Source organism: Mustela lutreola, chromosome 10 (genome assembly GCF_030435805.1).
Source record: "Mustela lutreola isolate mMusLut2 chromosome 10, mMusLut2.pri, whole genome shotgun sequence".
NCBI lineage: Eukaryota > Metazoa > Chordata > Mammalia > Carnivora > Mustelidae > Mustela > Mustela lutreola.
The window spans coordinates 50405630-50426493 of NC_081299.1; the positions used below are offsets into that span (position 1 = coordinate 50405630).

Here is a 20864-nt window from a genome sequence, read left to right on the forward strand (position 1 = left end):
GTATCTAGACCTGCTGTTGTTTGTCCCGGAATGACACCCCATTGAACTGGAAATTCAGAATTTAGGAAAAGGTGAGCTAATTTTCCCATGATAAAATATTTGTGTCTTTCTGGGACCAGGATCACTGAGCTGAAATTGAAGTTACTGACCGTATGGAGGAGCTCAGGAAGCCCTTTTTGTCAGTATCAGGAGAAGAAGCCAAGCACAGATAAGAAAACCAGAATTGTACTCAAGAGTTTAGAATGCTCCTTTGGACAGAAAGCCTTTATCCTTTCTTTTTCTCTCTTTTTGCTCTGAATGCCAGGATAAATTATTAGGTATCGGAGAGAGTGTAAGATTTAGGAGATAGAAAAAGGGATGTCACTTGAATATATAAGTTAATACTTAGAAATACAGGCAGAAATAAATAAAAAATTTTTCAAAAATTAAGTAAATAGAAATACAGGCAGAGAAATTGGGTCGAGACTTTTTGCTGGCAAAGAACAGAAATTAGTTCAAAGTAATTTAACCAAAAAGGGGAGAATTTTTTGTGGTAGTATGGGTATCCCTCCTAGAACTTGGAGATCAGGTTGCCTGGGGGCCCTCAGGAAGATGGCTTTTCCTGGACCTTCACATCCACATTGCAGAATATGACCACCTCATAGAAACTCTCAGAAGATGTAGAGAATTGTTACAAGTATCTCTCAATATGCATAAACTAGACTGTCCCAGAAGAAGTAGGGATATATGTTTATCCTTGAATAGAAGAGTTATAGATCTCAGATTTTAAGATAATAGATAATTTAGGTGTAATGGGAACACCCAATCAGAACTGAGGATAGTTCTCCCCACCAATAAGAATAATGTCAAAATAAGGACATATCTAAGTAATTTTTTATTCTTTTTATATGTCATTGAATCACCATTGAAAGGAGAAACTTTAGGTAAGCCACTTCTCTGCTTCTCAGTTTCCTGGAAGTAAATAGAAAATGATAACGTTTTTCTAATTTCTAGATAACCTGAACAATCATTTTATATTCTATAAAGATGAGAGCAGTATTTGCCTGAAAATGAAATGTTTTAATTACCTTCCTTTGGCATGAGTTAGAAAAAATTTAAATGGTGATCAATCTATGCACAATATCTGTACAATGAAAAAATGTGTATTAACTATTATTCAGGTTGTAGTTTGTTTGCACAAAGAGAAAAATACAGTCTTAAGGGATTCCATGTTGCATTTAGTACTTGAAAAGCCTACCAGTCAACTAGGGGTGCTTTCCCTCTTTGCATTATGGTGAAATCTTTGATTCTGACTTCCTGTATCTCAGAGTTCTAGGACCCAAGATGGTGGGTTACCAGCATCCTCCTGTTCCCACTCAGAGAACAGACATCTTTATAAAGGTGACTTTCAAAATCATATGATTTTTATGTGCATCATACAAAGGGGACCTCTAGGTGTTTCTTAGGACTATGGGCTTCTAAACAAAAGCTGAATCACCTAGGGCAAATTGCTTCAACTTTTGGAATTCCATAATACCCCGGTTGCTCTGAGATTTAAATGAGATACTGTACCTGAAGAGCTTAACATAATGTTTGGCACAGAGTAAGCCCTGGATAAATAGTAGCTGTTATTAATTAGAAGTAACCTGAAAGACTTGGAGGAAGTGTAGAGTGCTTTCTTTTGTGCCTATGCTATACTTAGAGGATGTCCTACATCTGGTGTTTAAAGAAAAGTGCCCTCAGAGAACAGCGGCTTCTCAGAAATAGAAAAAGGGACATCATATTCTTTCTAATTACTTACTGATTTTCTCTGGAGTGTGTTAACTTTCGTGATGAAGAAATAGAAAAACTGCTTATGCAGTGGGAAGCTATATGTGCCTTTCATTTAAATGGTGAAACTATTTTATATTAAATAAGATCTACAAAAACGTCAAAGAGATCTCACTGTCTTGGAACTCAGCGGCTGTGAATGTGTTCTTCCTGAGCTCAGAAGAGTTGCTTTTTGGATTTTTTTTAATCCTGAGATCTGCATTTTCTTTTCTGATTTACTCCAGCTCCATCAGGCTTCCCTCTCTCATGAGTTTCTTGTTCTATTCCCAGTCTTGTGCTGCGTAGCAGCGTTTCTCCAGAGGCCTCCAAACACTGGCAGGAACAGCTGCCATCCTCGTAGATGGCACAGTTCTTGGCACCGGAAGAAACATCCCCAGCGAGCAAGCTGTTCTACCTTTCTGTACCCAGAGCCCCTGAATATTCACAAATAGCACCGAGAAGGCATAACTGTAGATTTTTACTCTTAGATAAGTTAAAATTAATGACCCACTTTCTTCATTCAGGCTGTAATTTTTCCCTCTTAGAATAATAAGACCATACATTTTATTTGATCCAAATGGAAGATCACAGCTAAAAAGCAGGCTTATCGACAAACATGGAACAGCTTAATTTTCTGTATATCCAAGCTTTTGCTAATAAAAAAGACTTTTAAAAAGAAAAACCCTCAATCCCTTTGAAGGCTAGAGCCCACCTCAAAGAAAGCAGACTAGCGGCTGATTAATGGAAAGATCACTTGGATTCCGGGCTCTGTGATCCTGTCCATCCTCTCCGAGAGCCACTGTGTGCAGGCTTCTAAGGACAGGCTGGCGAGTACCTGGTGGGGACATAGTTCCTGGCTGTAAGAAGTTGAGCTCAGTTCAGTAAATGCCCTGTGCTTGCACTGATGCTCACCACCTAACAGGGATTGAGTTTACCATGTAAGGTAAGCTGTAAGTGCAAGAGAACATTTTAAAATCTAATGCCCCGAAACCCAAAGACAGGAAGGTTTAATAGCTCTGCTTTCTGAAAGCACTGGTCAGACACAGTGGGGAAGACATTTGCAAGTAATTATCTGAGTGCCAGACATTGAATCAGGCATATTCCACGTGCCATCTCATTTTAAAATTGTGATATAAAGTTCCTTATTTATGGGGCGCCTGGGTGGCTCAGTCAGTTGGACATCTGTCTTCAGCTCAGGTCATGATCCTAAGGGTCCTGGGGTCATGTTGGGCTCCCCGCTCAGGGGAAGTCTGTCTCCTTTTCCCTCAGCCCTTCCCCACTGCTCATGCTCTCTTGCTTTCTCTCTCTCTATCTCAAATAAATGAAAATAAAGTCAAATATATAAAGTTCCTCATTTTTTTTTGTTCATTGTAAATGAAAGAAATCGAGAAATATGGTTTATTAAAAAAAAGTGATCATGGCAGACATACTATTTTATAACTAGGTTTTGCTGCTTAGTACATTTGGGCATTTTCTATGTCATTAAGTATTTTTTTTCACACTGATCTTAATAATTATATGACTTATTTAACCATTTTTGCCTTATAACTATGTTAGGTAAGAAGATGTAAATATGAGACAACTAAAACCATGAAAGTATTAGGAGAAAACATAATTTAAAGGGTGGGTGCTTCCAAAAAAAAAAATATATATATATATATATACACATATATATTTAGAGCAGTGAAATTGAGAGGAAGGTATAGAGATTTCCCATCTATCCCTTTTAGATTCCCAACATCCAGAGTGGTATGTTTGTTACAGTTGATGAACCTACACTGATATCATCACCAATCCAGAGCTTATACTGGGGTTTACTTTTGGTGGTATCCATTCTGTGGTATCAGAAAGATGTATAATGGCAGATAACCGTTGTTGTAGTATCATCCAGAGGGCAGGCACATCTTTAAATACATGATATTGCCGTGCCTGGGTGGCTCAGTCGGTTAGGCAGCTGCCTTCAGCTCAGGTCATGATCCTCGGGTCCTGGGGTCAAGCCACACATAGGGCTCCTTGCTCAGCAGGGACTTTTCTGCTCCCTCTGCTTGTCTCTTCCTCTGTCAAATAAATAAATCTTTAGAAAAATTTTTAAAAAATAAGTACATGATATTAAAAAGGTACAAGTCTTAACAAAAAAAGGATGAGAAATTTTGAACACCGCCAAATTAAAAATCATTTGTGTATTAAAGTCATTACAGATAAAATTTAAAAACACTTATCATGTAATTCTCAAAACAGTTTTATGAGGCAAATGCCTCGATTCCTTTTTAAGAAGTGAAAACTGAGGGGCGCCTGGGTGGCACAGTCTGCTGAGCGGTGACTCTTGGTTTTGGCTCAGGTCCTAATCTCAGGGTCATGGGACGGAACCCCATGGGAGGGATTCTCTCCCTCCCTCCTTCTGCCCCTCCCCACCATACTCTTGAGCACGTTAAAAAGAGCAAAGACTGGGGCACCTGGGTGGCTCAGTGGGTTAAGCTGCTGCCTTCGGCTCGGATCATGATCTCGGGGTCCTGGGATTGAGTCCCGTGTCGGGCTCTGCTCAGCAGGGAGCCTACCTCTCTCTCTCTCTCTCTCTGCCTGCCTCTCCATCTACTTGTGATTTCTCTCTGTCAAATAAATAAATAAAATCTTTAAAAAAAAAAAAAAAAGTTTAGCTAGAGTCAAGAACTCTATATTCTTTATTAACTGCTTTCAAAACTGAGTTTAAGAGATGTTAATAGCTGTTTAGAATTAGATTTTGAATCGTACTACAAAGACTATGAAGAGTTTTAGCATTGTAGAGTCCTACATGGAACCACTTAAAAATGAATAGACTTCATTGTTTAATTCCAAGTATATGCCCATCTCTTTGCATGAATGTACAAATAAATACATTTATTTTTATATTATTTATATTAGTAATATATATTATATATTATTTTTATACAAAGTATACATATTGCATATGTATACTTTTTTATAAGTTATATTTATATTATATATATACTTATATATATTTATAAGTACACTTTATTTTTTCCCAAATAGATAAATAATCAGATCCTGTATGGAAGAAGTCACCAAAATGCATCTGCCATTATTAAGACCGCCCCATCAAAGGTCAAGCTGGTTTTCATCAGGTAAGATAGATAAATGTGTGGTTTTCTAAAATCGAAGATCTATTCTGAAGTTGCTGTTATTTTGTAAGACTGTCTTGTCTTTGGTTTGTCTAACAAAATCACCATATCCTAAAAATACATTTTCCTTTTTTAACTGTCACTCTAAGGAAAGCATAAATTGTTTTAATTATGAGATTTTCTTGTTATTTACATTTCATATGATGTAATTAGTGGTTGAGGTTGGTATTTGTATTCAGTTTTTTAAATTACTTCCCTTCCTGGAGCTGATCATCCTCTCAGTAGAACCTTCTAGTTTCCTTCTGTCACCAACATGTGGTATATTTGCTGACTCATTGATGTCTCCATCAAGGAATAGGCAGGAAAACAGAACCCAGGACATTTTAGGAACTTCATAGTAAAAGTGCTGGTGAGAAATCCAGAGAGGATCAGATGTGAGGTTTAGCGTTGTGTGGTATGTTTGGGTTTCCATATTTTCCCTTACCATACCTGCTACCTGACTGCATCCTTCTGACATAAATAAGTCAGACTTTGGAATTCCCACTGGTGGTAGCTATTGTGGCCTCATCATCAATGGAATGTCTCATTCCTTTTATTGGACCAAAGTGGCTGATGAATCTGAATCTGATTAAATAATGTAACTAACCCTGTCCATTAACTGTTGCTCTGGGTTTTTTTCCTTCTGAGAATGAGAGTGAGAATAATAAAGCACCTACCTCATTCATTGTGATATGTAAAAAATTTGAAATGTTGATGTTGAACACACCCTCTCACATAGAGTAGAGGCTGAAAGGGTGTTGGCTGGTGTTTCAAGACAGATCATTCTTCTTCCTACTGTGACTGATTACCTGTCATTAAGACCTATCCATTCGTAAGGACCCCTGTGTTTCAGGGTTAGTCTCATTCCCAGATGTGGGCACTAATGTAGGTGACTGACGTACCCTTTCCCATGCCATCATTCCAGCTTGCAGGGTGGTGTTGCTGCTTCGCTCCTAAGGAAATCCTACATTAGTAACCTCCCTCCCACCCTGTGGTCCTTCCTGGATTTCCAGGTTTTTACTCTTGTTTCCATAAGGAGAATCCTTTCTCCTTCTCAGTCTTGTGTGTTAAGACAGCCTCCTCTTGCTCACTCACCTTGAAGTCCTCTGTTAGGCACCAATCTCCTTTTTGGGTTTCTCTGCCCTTCCTGTTGCCAGAAATTACAAAATTAGAGTTAGATGCTGAAAACATGAACAGACTTGAGGAAAGGTCAGCCACTCAAAGCAATGAAGGTGTCCCCCATGGACAGAAATGCCCGCTGGCTTGAACACCTTGCAGAGAGTCATGTGAGGGTTCCATGAGTGGGCACCCATAGCACCCACCAGCGTCTGTGCTTCACCCTCAGCACATGGGGGCAACTGCTGCAGGTGTGTCCTTGACGTTGCTCTCACCTCTTCACCCATATGAGGTCATCCCGTTTTAAAGAGCAAAAAGAAAATTGGATGGGATCCAAAGGAAACCATCCACGCAATTAAGTAGTTAAGAAATAGAACCCCCCTCCTTCAAGGAAGAAAGGCTACATGATTTGAAATTATTTAGAATACAGAAGAGAAAGCTGAGGAGAATTTTAATAATAGTAATGAAAAAGCCCTATTAATTTAGTGTCTGATGATTTCAATTTTGATCATCAGAAGAGATCAGAATCAAGGAAATCATTTGTTCAGTAAATTAATAGTGTAAGCATGATTGAGGATACCACAGAATACTTATTTACTGGAAGGGAGTTGAAGCAACTTAGAAGTATCAATGTACATTCCAAATATGTAATTTAATGATGAACCTTTCTTGCACGGTCGTTAAATCGTAGTGTCTAAACACATAGTCTGCATTAAGAAAGCTTATTGAATAAATTGCCTTTCAAGTCCTTCTAAACAGTTCCAGATAATTTATTCTCTAAAGGCAACAATCATAGTAAGTTAGTTTTATTTATTTTGTGGGCTTAAAGATACATAGAATACATATGGATAAAAAATAATTCATTATTTTACAAAATTTCTCATACTTAAGTCCCTCTCCTCAGTACTTTCCCAAATAATCTAAGCTAGGGAAAGTTTTTCTAACTTCCTTTGTAAGCATAAATAAGATGTAGGTGTGATTTTTGCAAAGTCTGTTATCATCCATTTTGAGACTGTGTAAAGAAAAACGAGTATAAATTAAATCAAGACAGATGTATGCACTGCTAACAACCTTTTGTTTGATTCAGTAGATACCTATCTGGTAATTTGTCTGCCAACGTTTTATTAATTAATGCTTCAGTTTCCATAAGGGAAGGAATATTCATCTGACTGAGAGCCTGAGAGCTCTTACCTAAGTGACAAATTCTTTTCTAAAGCAAGCTTGAACTCTGAGGCTTAGTGATTAAGAGAAGAAACCCTAGATTCACCCTATCTCCTGAAACCTGACTCTAGAATACCCCAAGTGTGTGAGCTTGTGCAGTTTCCTGAGAGGCAGTATGTAGATGATATAGTAACCTCAGGGTGCCTGGGCAGCTCAGTCAGCTAAACAGCCAGCTCTTGATTTCAGCTCAAGTCATGATCTCAGGGTCTTGGGGTCAATCCCCACGGTAGGCTCCGAGCTCGGCTCCTAGCTCAGTGGGGCATCTGCTTGAGCATTCTCTCACAATCTCGCTCTCTTTCTCTCAAATAAATAAATAAATCTTTTTTTTTTTTTTAAGTCAAGTGTTTAAATATATAGATAGATATTTATAGCTATTTCATAGATTGTCTAATGTGTTAATATGTATAAATTGCCTGATGGTATGGGCTCACCAATGTTTGCAGTGTGGTGATGAAGATGATGATGGTAGTGACCCGAAAAGGGAGGGAGAGAGAGCAGGAGGTTACAGAAGTTAGGGAGAAGGAAAGAGAGGGAAAAAAAGATAAACCACTCCTGTCCATATATTTGGTCTCATTCCAGAATCTTTTTTTTTTAAAGATTTTATTTATTTATTTGACAGAGATCACAAGTAGGCAGAGAGGCAGGCAGAGAGAAAGGGAGAGGCATGCTTCTTGCTGAGCAGAGACCCAGATGAGGGGTTCGATCCCATAACCCTGGGATCATGACCTGAGCTGAAGGCAGAGGCTTTAAGCCACTGAGCCACCCAGGCATTCCCATTCCAGAATCTTGAGTATTTTTTTAAGTGAAGCACATTCACAGTTTAAGAATTTTAGTTAACATCATAATGATCAAACACTAGAAAAGATAGAGCATTGGATATTGTAGATAAGTGATGAATCACTGAATTCTACTCCTGAAACCAGTATTGTACTGTATGTTAACTAACTAGAATTTAATTAAAAATTTTTAAAAATCACTAGAAGAGATAGCTACAGGTATTATAGAATATATTATAAAATAATTATAAATAATTATTTTAATCATTTCTAATAAATGTTAAAATAAGAGACATGGACATAGTCTACCTAAAACATCTCTGTTGCTCTGTGTCTGCTGCTGCTTCTCCTTCTCCCTTTTTTTTTTCTTCCCAGCTCTACTCCCACCTGGCGCTTAAACCCAGGGCCATGACAGCCCAAGAGTTGCATGCTCCACCAGCTAAGACAGCACCCCTCCTCCTCCTCCTTTTAAGTGATGGCCTGATATTCTAAGAAGGAGTAAAATATTGTTTAATGAAAGAATATATAAAGAAAAATCTAATTAACATGAATTAATCCCCATGTCAATAAACTATGTTTAATAGATTTTACTGGGATGAGTAGCATCAAATAGTGTCAGAATTCAAAATACTTAAGGAAATCAAAAAAAGAAAAACATTTTATGCACTATGTATATCACCAGTGGGGGTATAATGGCAGATTGGTGACCTATTTATGTGTGGTAACCTGTGCATTTTCAGTGCTGTCCAACACATCATTCTCTGTCCTTCAGGCTGATTATCTAGTTCATCACTCCTTTATATGCACCTCTGCCTGTAGGTTACCTCTTTCAAATTACTGGTATCAGAACCCTAGTTGTGCTTGTTTTGGAACCAAATCCTAAAGCAGGTAAGTACTGGTTTCCTATCAACTGTCAGGAGGTTAATACTTAAATCATCTCAGCACAACAGGTGCAATTACACTTCCTTTAAGCTGCATAACTTACGCTGTGTAATGTTACTTTAAACACTGATATTTAGAAATTGTATTCTTTATAGTTAGTGCTTCTGTTTGCTAATCCTTCCTTAGTTGAAATTAATTGATTCTCTGTGATTTCCATCATAGAGAAATTTTTGGCTTCTATACCTCAGCAGCTCTTTTCCAAATTTATTGACAATCGAAATAAAAATGGGAACTGGCCACAGATTTGGGAGTATGATTAGCAGTAATCAGAGAAAGCTGTTAAAATATGCTGCAGGCAACATTGTAATTAACAGGGGCCTTTAGTCTGTAGTGATGTACATTTGTGTGATCACGTCCTTGTCATATGCTCTTAACACTTGTATTTATTCATATACTAATTGATCTGTAGTTCACAAGAGGTCTATGAGTCATTAGTGAAAATTAGCAAGTTGCTGCTGTGTATACATGACTTACAGAACCACTCCCCCTCCCACATTGTCCCCACATTAGATCTTGGACAATCCCTTAATCACGTCCTTGTGTCTATAGCCCATATGGACTTTAGTATACTAGATTGTTCTACGGTGGATAATCCAGATGTATTTTACAATCATGAATTCTTACTATGTAGCACACATTCAATTCTGTGGATTTACCTATCCCCTCTACACAAGCGCTATAATTTTAAGTACAGGAGGAGAGCTATATTAATACAAGAAAGAATGAATTGCTGTATTTGGCAGTGCAGGGATCCAAGGAGATTAATGGTCTTGCCTGCAGCTCTTGTCATACCTTCCCCCACTATCGAAAATTAAATGTCACGTATAACAACTCACTCTCCATTACTTAATTACATGTGGAAAATGTGTACTATATAAAAACTCCTGGGGCTAGAGGAGGCCAAGTGAAACTGAACCCCATGGAAAGATTTAGTGCTGGCTGTCAAGCCCCACTGAGTCAAAGTGGACTCACCGTGGGAGCCACCATACAGTATCGATTGAACATATGTCTTGTTTTATAATTAAAAATATAGTGTGGCCTGATATCCTCTGGTCATATCCCTAAAAGATGACATTGACCTGAAATATTGTGAATGTCAGAGTCATCTGTGGGAGAAGTCCACCTGAAGAAGCAAACTGAATGCCTGTTTTAAAAATCCTTACTGTGCTCTCGAGTCTATCTAAATAAAGAGGGAAGAAGGATTGTGGGAATAAGCAAGAGTTTTACTTCCATAAAGAACTATGTATGCATTTAATCAACAAGTATTTGCTGAGTGCCTCCTTGTGCTGGGGCTGTGGAGTCAGTGATAGGAAGAACACAAGCTCTACCTTGAATGAGGAGGCGGAGAGTAAGCAATCTGAACCTTATCCAGGGATAAAGGTGCTATAGGGGAGAGGGGCGCCTGGGTGGCTCAGTGGGTTAAACCTCTGGCCTTCGGCTCAGGTCATGATCTCAGGATCCTTGAATTGAGCTCCTTATTGGCCTCTCTGCTCAGCAGGGAGCCTGCTTCCCTTCCTCTCTCTCTGCCTCTCTCTCTGGCTACTTGTGATCTCTGTCTGTCAAATAAATAAATAAAATCTTTAAAATTTAAAAAAAAAAGAACATAGGGGAGACACAAGTAACCTAATCTTTGGAGCCTTCAGGAAGGTATTACAGAGAAAGATGCTGGAGCTTAGACCTGAAGGATGAGGAAACAAAATTGTAGTATGCACAGAAACCAGAAGTTTCTGGAATTGGATAGTATACCCAAGGGATATCTGTATCTGAACATTTACTACCAGGAGAAAAGCAGTCCTGCTTTAGGAAAGTGTCACTGGATGAATACAGCTGTGTACATTGGCCACTTTGAAATCTGTGAGGAAGCATCCTTCTGACTCTTTGGGGTCATTAAAGAAATCTGAGTGCACAATAAAATATCATCTATGGGATATATACCACGTTTTGAGGAAGAGGCCTGTCGTTAACATAGAGTTCTTACTGAGAATTGTGGGAGAAAGAAAGGTAGAGACCCTCTTTAAATTCAGGGCTCTTCTGTTTCTTTGTTCAGTTGGAGCACGTGGTAGACCTGTGGGAGTGTCTCAAGTGCTCTGAAATGCTGACACTTGCTTCATTTTTCAGTACTTGTTTCCTGTACTCTCCATATTAAAGAGTAACCTCATTTATTAATCTTCTATTTATAAGTAGAATTTATAAGCCTTTTAGTTCAAGGACACTTTTATCTTTTGTCAAGACACTGGAATTTATGCATCCAAATAAGACGCATCTCTCCCTTGACCAACTGTGTTCGCCTGGGAAGGCTGTGCATTTTATCCAGTGACAATTCCATTGGGCCGTACATTTTTGGAATCATCTTGAAAGCCTATGGCATACTTTTTTGAATAGCCACGGGAGCCGTACATTTTCCCTTTTTTGCGGGCGGTTGTACCTAATCCATGTGAAGTGACCCCAAATTTTGCAGGATCATTCTTGAATCCAGTGCATCCGGTGTATTAGGTAAAGTGTTGCTACCAAACTTTCTTTCCTTTCTTTTTTTTTTTTTTTAAGGGTTTTATTTATTTATTTGACAGAGATCACAAGTAGGTGGAGAGGCAGGCAGAGAGAGAGAGGAGGAAGCAGGTTCCCTGCTGAGCAGAGAGCCCAATGTGGGGCTCGATCCCAGGACCCTGGGATCATGACCTGAGCTGAAGGCAGAGGCCTAACCCACTGAGCCACCCAGGACCCTGCTACCAAACTTTCTTGTATGACTTGTAAAATATCTTAGAAAATCATTTTTATTTCATGAACAGAGTTGGTCATTTTTTTTCTTTGTTACCGCCCCCCCTTCCTTAGCATAGTACCATCTTAGGGGAATGAAGACTCTATTTGTTTGATTTCTTTTAGCACTCAGAAACATCTAACAGTGTCTGGTTACAGAGATGAAGTGGGCAGTTTTCTCTTCATTTTTGTTTTGTTGGCTGGTTGATATTTTTACTCCTATCCTCATAGAATCTCTGTAGCCCTTCTTCTTGACACACACACACACACACACACACACACACACACAGTGTATGTACTGTGGTGGAATAGTAGAGCCAGAACATTTAGATGCCTCTCTCCCTTTGTGCAAGCTGAAGGAGCCATGTAGTTCACTGCTGAGGTGTAGCTAGGGGTTGGTCATGTGACCTATGCTTGAGCAATATGGTACTTAGCTTAAAATAGGAAGCAAGTAACATGAGTGAGTTTATATGAATGGTGTTTATTTATGGAAACACAAGGCCTTAATGGGAGGTTTCTTCTATGACATCATTCTATTTTCTTGCTTCCTTGTCCTCTGGAGGTCTCTTAGTTTCTGTATGTTCCAAGTCCAATCATGTAGCCTGCCTGTGTTCGATGAGATCCCAATATCCCTTTAATAAATTCCCTTTTGCTTTAGTTGGTCCAACTTCATTTCTCTTGCTTGCTGCCAAAGAATCCTAATGAATGGGAAGAGTGATAAAAGTGAGCTATCTGAACAAATCATGAACAACCAGAGTAAGATATTTGGTTCTTTCTGTACATTTTCCTGTCACCAGTAGGCCTTTAACCTTGATTTTGAGAATTTTTTAACCTTCAGACTTAATTAGAAAGCACAAGACCCCTGAGCAAGTCTTTGCTGAGGATCTCCAGGATGGTGCATTTCTACTGTCACACCATTCACTGGCTCTTGGCATGAGATTGCCGTGATTATCTCAGAGGAATCAGGCAGGATTTATTCTGGACTTACATACCTGGGGTGGGGGGAAGTCACCTTTCCCCACAACATGGCCTTTTGGTGAGGGCTGGATATCTGAACATTAGTCCTTTGCCAGCCAGGAGAAGGAGTAGGTGGCTGAGGGTATCTACTACATTATCTTTCAGAAAGAACCTCTTAGAGAAGTTTATTAGGCTAAGTCATTCCATCCATGCTATGCTCCCCACATCAACCCTTCCGCCAACCTGTACTGCCAGATATTTTATGAGCCACCTTTTCCTCTGCACAACTGGCAGTAATCATTCAGAACTTGACTGGGGCCACCTTTGTGAAATGTGGGTCTGGATGCTGAGTTACTCCCAACAGCCCTCATTAGTTGTTGGTATTGTTGGGAATGCCAAGTAAATAAATTTTGTGATTCTATCATTGGTCATTTATTTCAGATTCAGCATCTTGCTGTTTTGGTGGTTTCATCCAATTGGAAATTGAAAACTATTCAGTCTGTTCATAGAATTAGAAATACATCCTGGTATCTCTTCAGGAAGGAGTTTTCTCCCACTGAAATGTAATGATGTGCTTTGTTTTGTATGTGACTTCTGGTTCATTTATATCGAGCTTTCCCTGCCAAATGTTAATTCAGTGTCATGTCCCAATTAATATAACAAACATAGAGTTTATTTTTTCTATCCTCAAGTGTCTTACATCATTATATTTAGTATAATCAGAAAATAATATCTAGACCTATTTAGCTGTGTTCATGTGTTCCTCATTATTCATTGTGTGTGTGTGTGTGTGTGTTTAAACAATATGCTAGGAGCTAGATTGTAGTTGTAAGCATTTTAGAACAGGTTTCAGAACAGTGAAATCTACCTACTCAGCTATCCAAGCTGAATTCAGGCACATAACTTCTGTTTTTGATAACAGTGCTATTTTGTTCGCATAAAATAAGATCCTATGGGTTTAGTGAACATGAATTTCCAAGTGGCAGGACTGCAACAGTCTAGAAGACAATAATGATATTTAAGTTATAGTAAGTATATATTCTCATCATACTTACACAATTTTTTTTGGTCTCAGAAAATTTTTTTAAATCGTGAAATCTGTGTAACATGAAATCTACCATCTTAACCATTTTAAGTGTACCCTTCAGTGACATTAAGAATATTCATGTTGTTGGGGCGCCTGGGTGGCTCAGTGGGTTAAGCCACTGCCTTCGGCTCAGGTCATGATCCCAGGGTCCTGGGATGGAGGCCCGCATCGGGCTATCTGCTCTGCAGGGAGCCTGCTTCCTTTTCTCTCTCTCTCTGCCTGCCTCTCTGCCTACTTGTGATCTCTATCTGTCAAATAAATAAAATCTTAAAAAAAAAAAAAAGAATATTCATGTTGTTGTACAAGTACCACCACTGTCCATCTCCAAATGGATAAAAGTCTATACCTGGTAAAAATAAAAAATAAGAAGAAGAACTTCCCATTCTCCCTCTCCTGCCCACAGCTCCTGGCAACTATCATTCTACTTTCTGTCGCTAACTATACTAGGTATCTTATAAAAATGGAATTACACAGCATTTGTCCTTTTGTTACTGGCTTATTTCATTCACTTTAATGTTTTTGAGGTTCATGCATTTTATAGGCTGTTAAAATTCTTCTCCTTTTTAATGCTGAATAATGCTCCATTGTTTGTATATACATGTATTGATCCATTTGCCTGTCAGGGGACACTTGGATTGCTGCTGCCTTTGGATTTTTGTGAGTAGTGCTACTATGAACAGGAGAGTACAGATGATTTCAAGACTCTCTTTGGGCTATATACCTAGAAGTAGAATTGCTAACTCATATAGTTACTCCATTTTTAATTTTCTGAGGAGGCTTCATATTGTTTTCCATAGCAGCCTACCATGACATCCTCCCAGCAGTGGACAAGTGTTCCAGTTTCTTCACAGCCTCACCAACACTTGATATTTACAGGGTTTTCCATAGTAGCCATCATCTTGGGTGTGAGGTAGTATCTCACTGTGGTTTTGATTTGCATTTCTCTGCTCATTAGTGATGCTAAGTGTGTTTTTATGTGTATATTGGCCGTATGTATGTCATCTTTGCAGAAATTTATTTTCAACTTTTTTGCCTATTTTTTTTTAAAGATTTTATTTATTGATTTGGCAGAGAAAGATCACAAGTACGCAGAGAGGCAAGCAGAGGGAGAGGGCGAAGCAGGCTCCCTGCTGAACAGAGAGCCTGATGTGGGGCTCCATCCCAGGACCCTGAGACCATGACCTGAGCCGAAGGCAGAGGCTTAACCCACTGAGCCACCCAGGCGCCCCTTGCCTATTGTTTTTAATCAGTTTATTTTGTTGTTGAATTGTAGGAATTCTCTATATGTTCTGGATATTAAGCCCTTATCAGATCTATAATTTGCAAATGTGTTTTGTCATTTCATAGGTTGCTCCTTCACTGTTGATTGTGTCCTTTGATGCACAGAAATTTTTCATTTCGTTGTAGTCCAGTTTATCTATTTGTTGTTGATCCTTGTGCTTTTGGCCTCCTATTCAGGGTACCATTGCAAATTCAGTGACACAAAGCTTTTCCTCCATGTTTTCTTCTAAGAATGTTACAGTTTTAGGTCATATGTCTAGGGCTTTGATCCATTTTGAATTAATTTTGAAAGTGGTATAAGGGAAAGATCTAACTTTATTTTTTTGCATATGGATATCTAGTTTTCCCAGCACGTTTGTTGAAAAGATCAGCTTCCCCACCCACCCCCGTCACCCTCATTGAATGATTCTGGCATCCTTGTTGAAAATCATTTGGCCAAATATGTGAGAGTTCGTTTCATGGCTCTCTCTTCTGTCTCATTGGTCTATCTGTCTCTCATTATGCCAGTACCACACTGTTTTCATTCTCTAGCTTTGTAGTAAGTTTTGAAATCAGGAAGGGTGAGACCTCCAACTTTGTTTTTCTTTTTCAAGAGTGTTTTGGCTGTTCAGGTCCTTTGAGATTCCATATGGATTTTAGATGGAACACATTCACTTTGAAAGATGTAGAAATGCTCCTTAGATCCCTGACTGTGATAAATGAAAAGTTAAGGCATTCTGCATTCACATGCATATACCACCGATTACATCACATTTTCTTTTCCTCATTCATAAATTGTTGTCATGAGCTCATCGTGCTTTCCTGAAGAATAAGTGTGTTCTTCTCAGAGCCCACTAATCTTTCTTTTACCATAATTTGTCGTGTTCTGTTAGAGGTTATATTGGGGAGAGTATCTCATATTTATTCTAAGGAGGTAGTCAATAGTTGTTGGATAAATGCTTCAAGTAACATGTTAATGAAATCCTAAGAGATTTACAATATGAATTATGGTTATAACTTTGATGGATGAGCAATAAAGGTATAGGGTTTTATCAACAAATCCCTGTATATGACATGTATGTACTTCCAAGATTGCAGTAAAGTATTCCTGGAAGAATAGAATGACGTTACTGAGAAAAGCTATGTAAACAGTTTAGAAATGCAGAGGAGGGAGAGATTACAGTTGGAGAAGTGAGTTCAGCAAAAGCTAATTAATGATACCTGGGTAGATTTACATAGGAAAGAATTGAGTCCCAAACTGCATGAACAAACTTAATTCAAGCATTTTGAAGTACTTTCAGATGCTAATAAGACCATAGAGTTAAATAAGTTCTTGGGGTGCCTGGGCACCTGGTTGACTTGGTGGGTTAAGCCTCTGCCTTGGGCTCAGGTCATGACCTCAGGGTCCTGGGATGGAGCCCCAGTAGAGCTCTCTGCTCGGCGGGGAGCCTGCTTCCCCCCTACCCTCTGTCTGCCTGTTTGCCAACTTGTGATCTCTCTGTATCTCAAACAAATAAATAAAATCTTAAAAATAAATACATACATACGTAAGAAGTTCTTTAAGAACTTCTAAGACAGGGTGCCTGGTGGCTCAGTGGGTTAAGCCGCTGCCTTCAGCTCAGGTCATGATCTCAGGGTCCTGGGATCAGTCCCGCATCAGGCTCTCTGCTCAGCGGGGAACCTGCTTCCCTCCTCTCCCTCTGCCTGCGTCTCGGCTTACTTGTGATCTCTGTCAAATAAATAAATAAAATCTTAAAAAAAAAAAAGAACTTCTAAGACATATAAATAAATAATTGTATATCAGGCAAAACAAACACCTATAGGGGAAACTCTGTGATACTGAATTATTTCGATTGCATTTTCAAGCTTGTCGAAAAGGGGGTGTTTTTCATAATTGAGAAGTGATTTGGATTCACTGAGACATAGAGAAAGCAGAACAAGGAAGCCAGTAAGGTTACTCTTGCTATAGTACAGAAAAAGTGAAAAGTCCATGAATTAGGATGCAGGCTCTGGACTAGAGAAAAAGAGAGGGAAGAATGAAATTTAGAATGAAACCATCCATTTCTTCGGATATAAGGATTAATGGCTGAATGAGTTAATGGTAACGGAACACTCTTAGTCCCTGGAAACTTAAGCATCTGAGACTGGACGTCATGAAACCATAAAACAGTAAATGTTAACGATTGTTATTGTGCTGTAGTGTTTTGACATTGACCTTATCTTACAACAGTTCTGTTAAAAGATACTATCCCAATTTTCAAGAGTTTATTTATTTGTCAGAGAGACAGAGAGAGCACAAGCAGGGGGAGCAGCAGGCAGAAGGAGAACTAGGCTTCCCACTGAGCAGGGAGCCTGATCCTGGACTCAGTCTCAGGACAGTGGGATCATGACCTGAGCCAAAGGCAGGCACTTAACTGATGGAGCCACCCGGGCGCCACACTATCCCAGTTTTATAGGTTAAGAAACCAAGATTTTAAAAAGTTGCTTGGTATCTTGCTTATATCTTAGTGATAGAATCTATACCTTTGCCTAGGTCTTCCTCACTCTAGCTTTCTTTCCAGAACAGCATAGTTCTCTTACTTTGATATAACAATGAATTCATTTTTTAATTGGGGCATTATTTACACTCAGTGCAATAAACTTGATGTGTTCAGATTGTTGTTTTGAGAATACAAAACATACACTTGTGTAACCATCACCCAAAACAAATATATAGAACATTCATTCACCCCAGAAAGCTGGCTGGTGCTCCTTTCTAGTAGTCCCTCTGGGCCCCAGAGATAACATTTCCTGATTTCTGTCATCATAGATTGGTTTAAGCTGTTCTTACGCTTCATGAATAGAATCAAATAGGATTAATACTTTTGTGTCTGGTTTCTTTCATTTTACATAATTTTTTTCGAGACTTACGGTTGTTATGTGTATCTGTAGTTTGTCCCTTCAGTGACCGAGTAAGATTCCAATCTACGGACATACCATAATTTGTTGGTCCATTCTCCTGTATGTGGACATTTGGGTTGTTTCTAGTTTTTAGCTATTCTGACTACAGTAGAAGCATGTTTGAGTCAAGATAAACTCAGTTATGCTTCAGTGAACTTACAGCCAAATCTCAGTGGCTTAAAGCAGCAGAGGTTTATTGCTTCATCGTGTTACATGTCCATCAGGGTTCAGCAAGGGGGCCTCGCTGCTCTCCCTGGTCATTCAGATACCCAAGGCAAGATCTCAAAATGTATTTCCATGATTACCGAGTATTTGGTTCAAATAGCGACTCAACTTTAAAGGAGAAGAAAAGTATAAGCCAGAGGATTTATGAACAGCTCTAATTACTATCACAGAAGGATACTGAGGGACTTCTACTCTTCTCTGTTTTTTACCATGTTACCTGCACTGTCATGTTTGATGAGTATTTTAAAGCACTTTACAGTCCTTATATCTCTACAAGGACTCGACAACAAAAATCTGACACTTGGAACTTAAGTATGAAAAGTTGATAGAGGGAACCAACTCAGACCTTTCATGCTTTTTGCCCTAAAGAAAATTACAAAAGAGCTTTAAGAGTACATTGTGACCCAGTCAAACTTTTGGTTTGGGAATATTGGCTTGGGTATGTAAGAGAAGAAGATCTATGTGGTTCTGGGAGAGGCTGCTAAAATGGGAAACACTGTAGTGAGGTAGTCAGAAGAGTAGATCTTTTATTGTTGTTGTTTAAGGTTTTATGTACTTATTTGAGAGAGCACATGAGTAGGGGAAGGGTCAGAAGAAGAAGCAGACTCCCTGCTGAGCGGGGAGCAGGATGCAGTACTCCATCCCGGGACTCCAGGATCTTGACTTGAGCCAAAGGCAGTGGCTTAAACTGAGCCACCCAGGCACCTAGAAGAACAGATCCTAAAGCTAGACTGTCAGGTTTGAATCTCAGCTCTGCTATTCATTAGCTTTTTGAGTTTAGTCAGTGTACTTACCCTCTGTGTAAAATGAAGAAAGTAATTGTAATTACCACATAGAGTCGTTACAAAAGTTGAATGAGTTAATCTATGAAAAGCATTTAGAACAGCGGTACATGGTAAGAACTCAAATGTTATGTTTCTGGTGACCATATTTTCCAAATCAAAGAGTTTTATCATGTGTTCGTTTTCTTTTGCTGTTTAACAAGTTACCACCAATTTAATGGCTCAAAACAACACCCATTTATTAGCTCAAAGCTCTGTAGATCAAAAGTGTGGTACAGTGTAGCAGAGTTCTCTGCTTAGTGTATCACAAGGCAGAAATTGATGTCTTGGCCAAGCTGAGTTCTCATCTGGAGCCTTGGGGAAGAAATCAGTTTTCAGGTTCATCTTAGATGATGTCTCTTAGTTCCTTGCTAATTCTCAAGTGAGGACCGTTCTCTACTCCTAGAGGCTATTCACATTCATTGTTGTTGTTGTTTAAGATTTTATTTATTTATTTGACAGACAGAAGTCACAAGTAGGCAGAGAGATAGAGGAGGAAGCAAGTCCTCCTTGGAGCTGAGAGCCTGATGTGGGTCTAGATCCCAGGACCCTGGGATCATGACCTGAGCTGAAGGCAGAGGCTTTAACCCACTGAGCCACCCAGGTGCCCCATTCACATTCATTGTTACATGGCTTCCATAATCCTCAAACCAGCAGTGGTGCTTCTAATCTCTAACTTCCTGTCTCTGACCTCCACTCATTTCTTAGGGTTCATGTGAGACAGCCTACTAATTTAGAACATAGGGCACTGAAGCTCTGAGAAGTAAAATCTCCAGGTTTGAAGGACCGTGTGATTAGGTCAGGCCAAAATGATAATCTTTGTCGTAGAATCAGCCATGTATAATATAACCTAATCATGGAATTGAAATTGATCCTATTCAGTATGTAAACCAGGAGCAGGAATCTTGGGAACCTTCTCAGAATTCTGCCTAACACCAAGTACCAGTGGGTGTATTTTATAACAAAATAAAATTGAAATCAGGTCCTAGAATGTGTAGAATATATAAATATATTCCGCAAACAAGAAACTGAACTGGGAGTGTTTCTAGCATCCTTTTGGAGAAAAACTAAATTGACAGTCGCTGTATAGTAATTCCATTATTGTAATTGTTTGTTTATTTAGCTATAGTCCTCACTAATTGCTAATATCCTCACTAATTGCTAATATCAGCAGACATGCAGATATGCATTCCTCACTGTCTAGCTATAGTCCTCACTAATTGCTAATATCATCAACACCAGGAATGATGTTTTATTCATCTTTGTACCCATAGTATAAATATAAAATAAACTTATATATATATATATATAAAAATTCAAAACAAAATCAGACTTATATTACTGAGTTTCAGTGAATTAAAGTAAATCCTGGCCAGCTTAAATTAAAAGGAGAATGCATTGTAAGAATACAGGGATGTCTCAGGGACTCTGAAGGAGCCATACAGCTAAGGCTGAAGAAAAGGAGCCAGGATGACTACTGAGTCATCCTCAGAAGGGTGACTAAACCCCCTTTATCCTTGAGCATTTCCATTGGTATTATCTAGTATTACACTTCAGATCTTTGTGTCTGCACTACATTTTGAGTCCCTGGGAAAGAATCTGATTGGCCCAAACTAAGACAGGTGTTTGCCCCCTACATCCACTGAGGTTGAGGCAGACCATCATTGTTACACAATAGACATTGCTACTCTGGTCTCTTCAGGGAATCTCTGTGACCTGTGCAGACCCCCAGGAAATGTCCGTTAAGGTGGGAAATACTCATAGCTGCCTGGCTAGAGGCAGTATACCGTCATTAATTCATTGAAATAGCTTGAAAAACTCG

The 20864-nt window shown here is 39.0% G+C and overlaps 1 protein-coding gene across 10 annotated transcripts in view; it reads left to right on the plus strand.

Moving 5' to 3' along the window:
• The window catches only part of PATJ (PATJ crumbs cell polarity complex component), a 377446-nt gene that overhangs the window by 240384 nt on the left and 116198 nt on the right, over window positions 1-20864 (plus strand). For all 10 annotated transcript variants that reach the window (XM_059135624.1, XM_059135619.1, XM_059135627.1 and 7 more), the window contains one exon: window positions 4816-4907. In XM_059135624.1, coding sequence (XP_058991607.1) covers window positions 4816-4907 — 92 coding nt within the window. The remainder of the gene's footprint in view (window positions 1-4815; window positions 4908-20864) is intronic.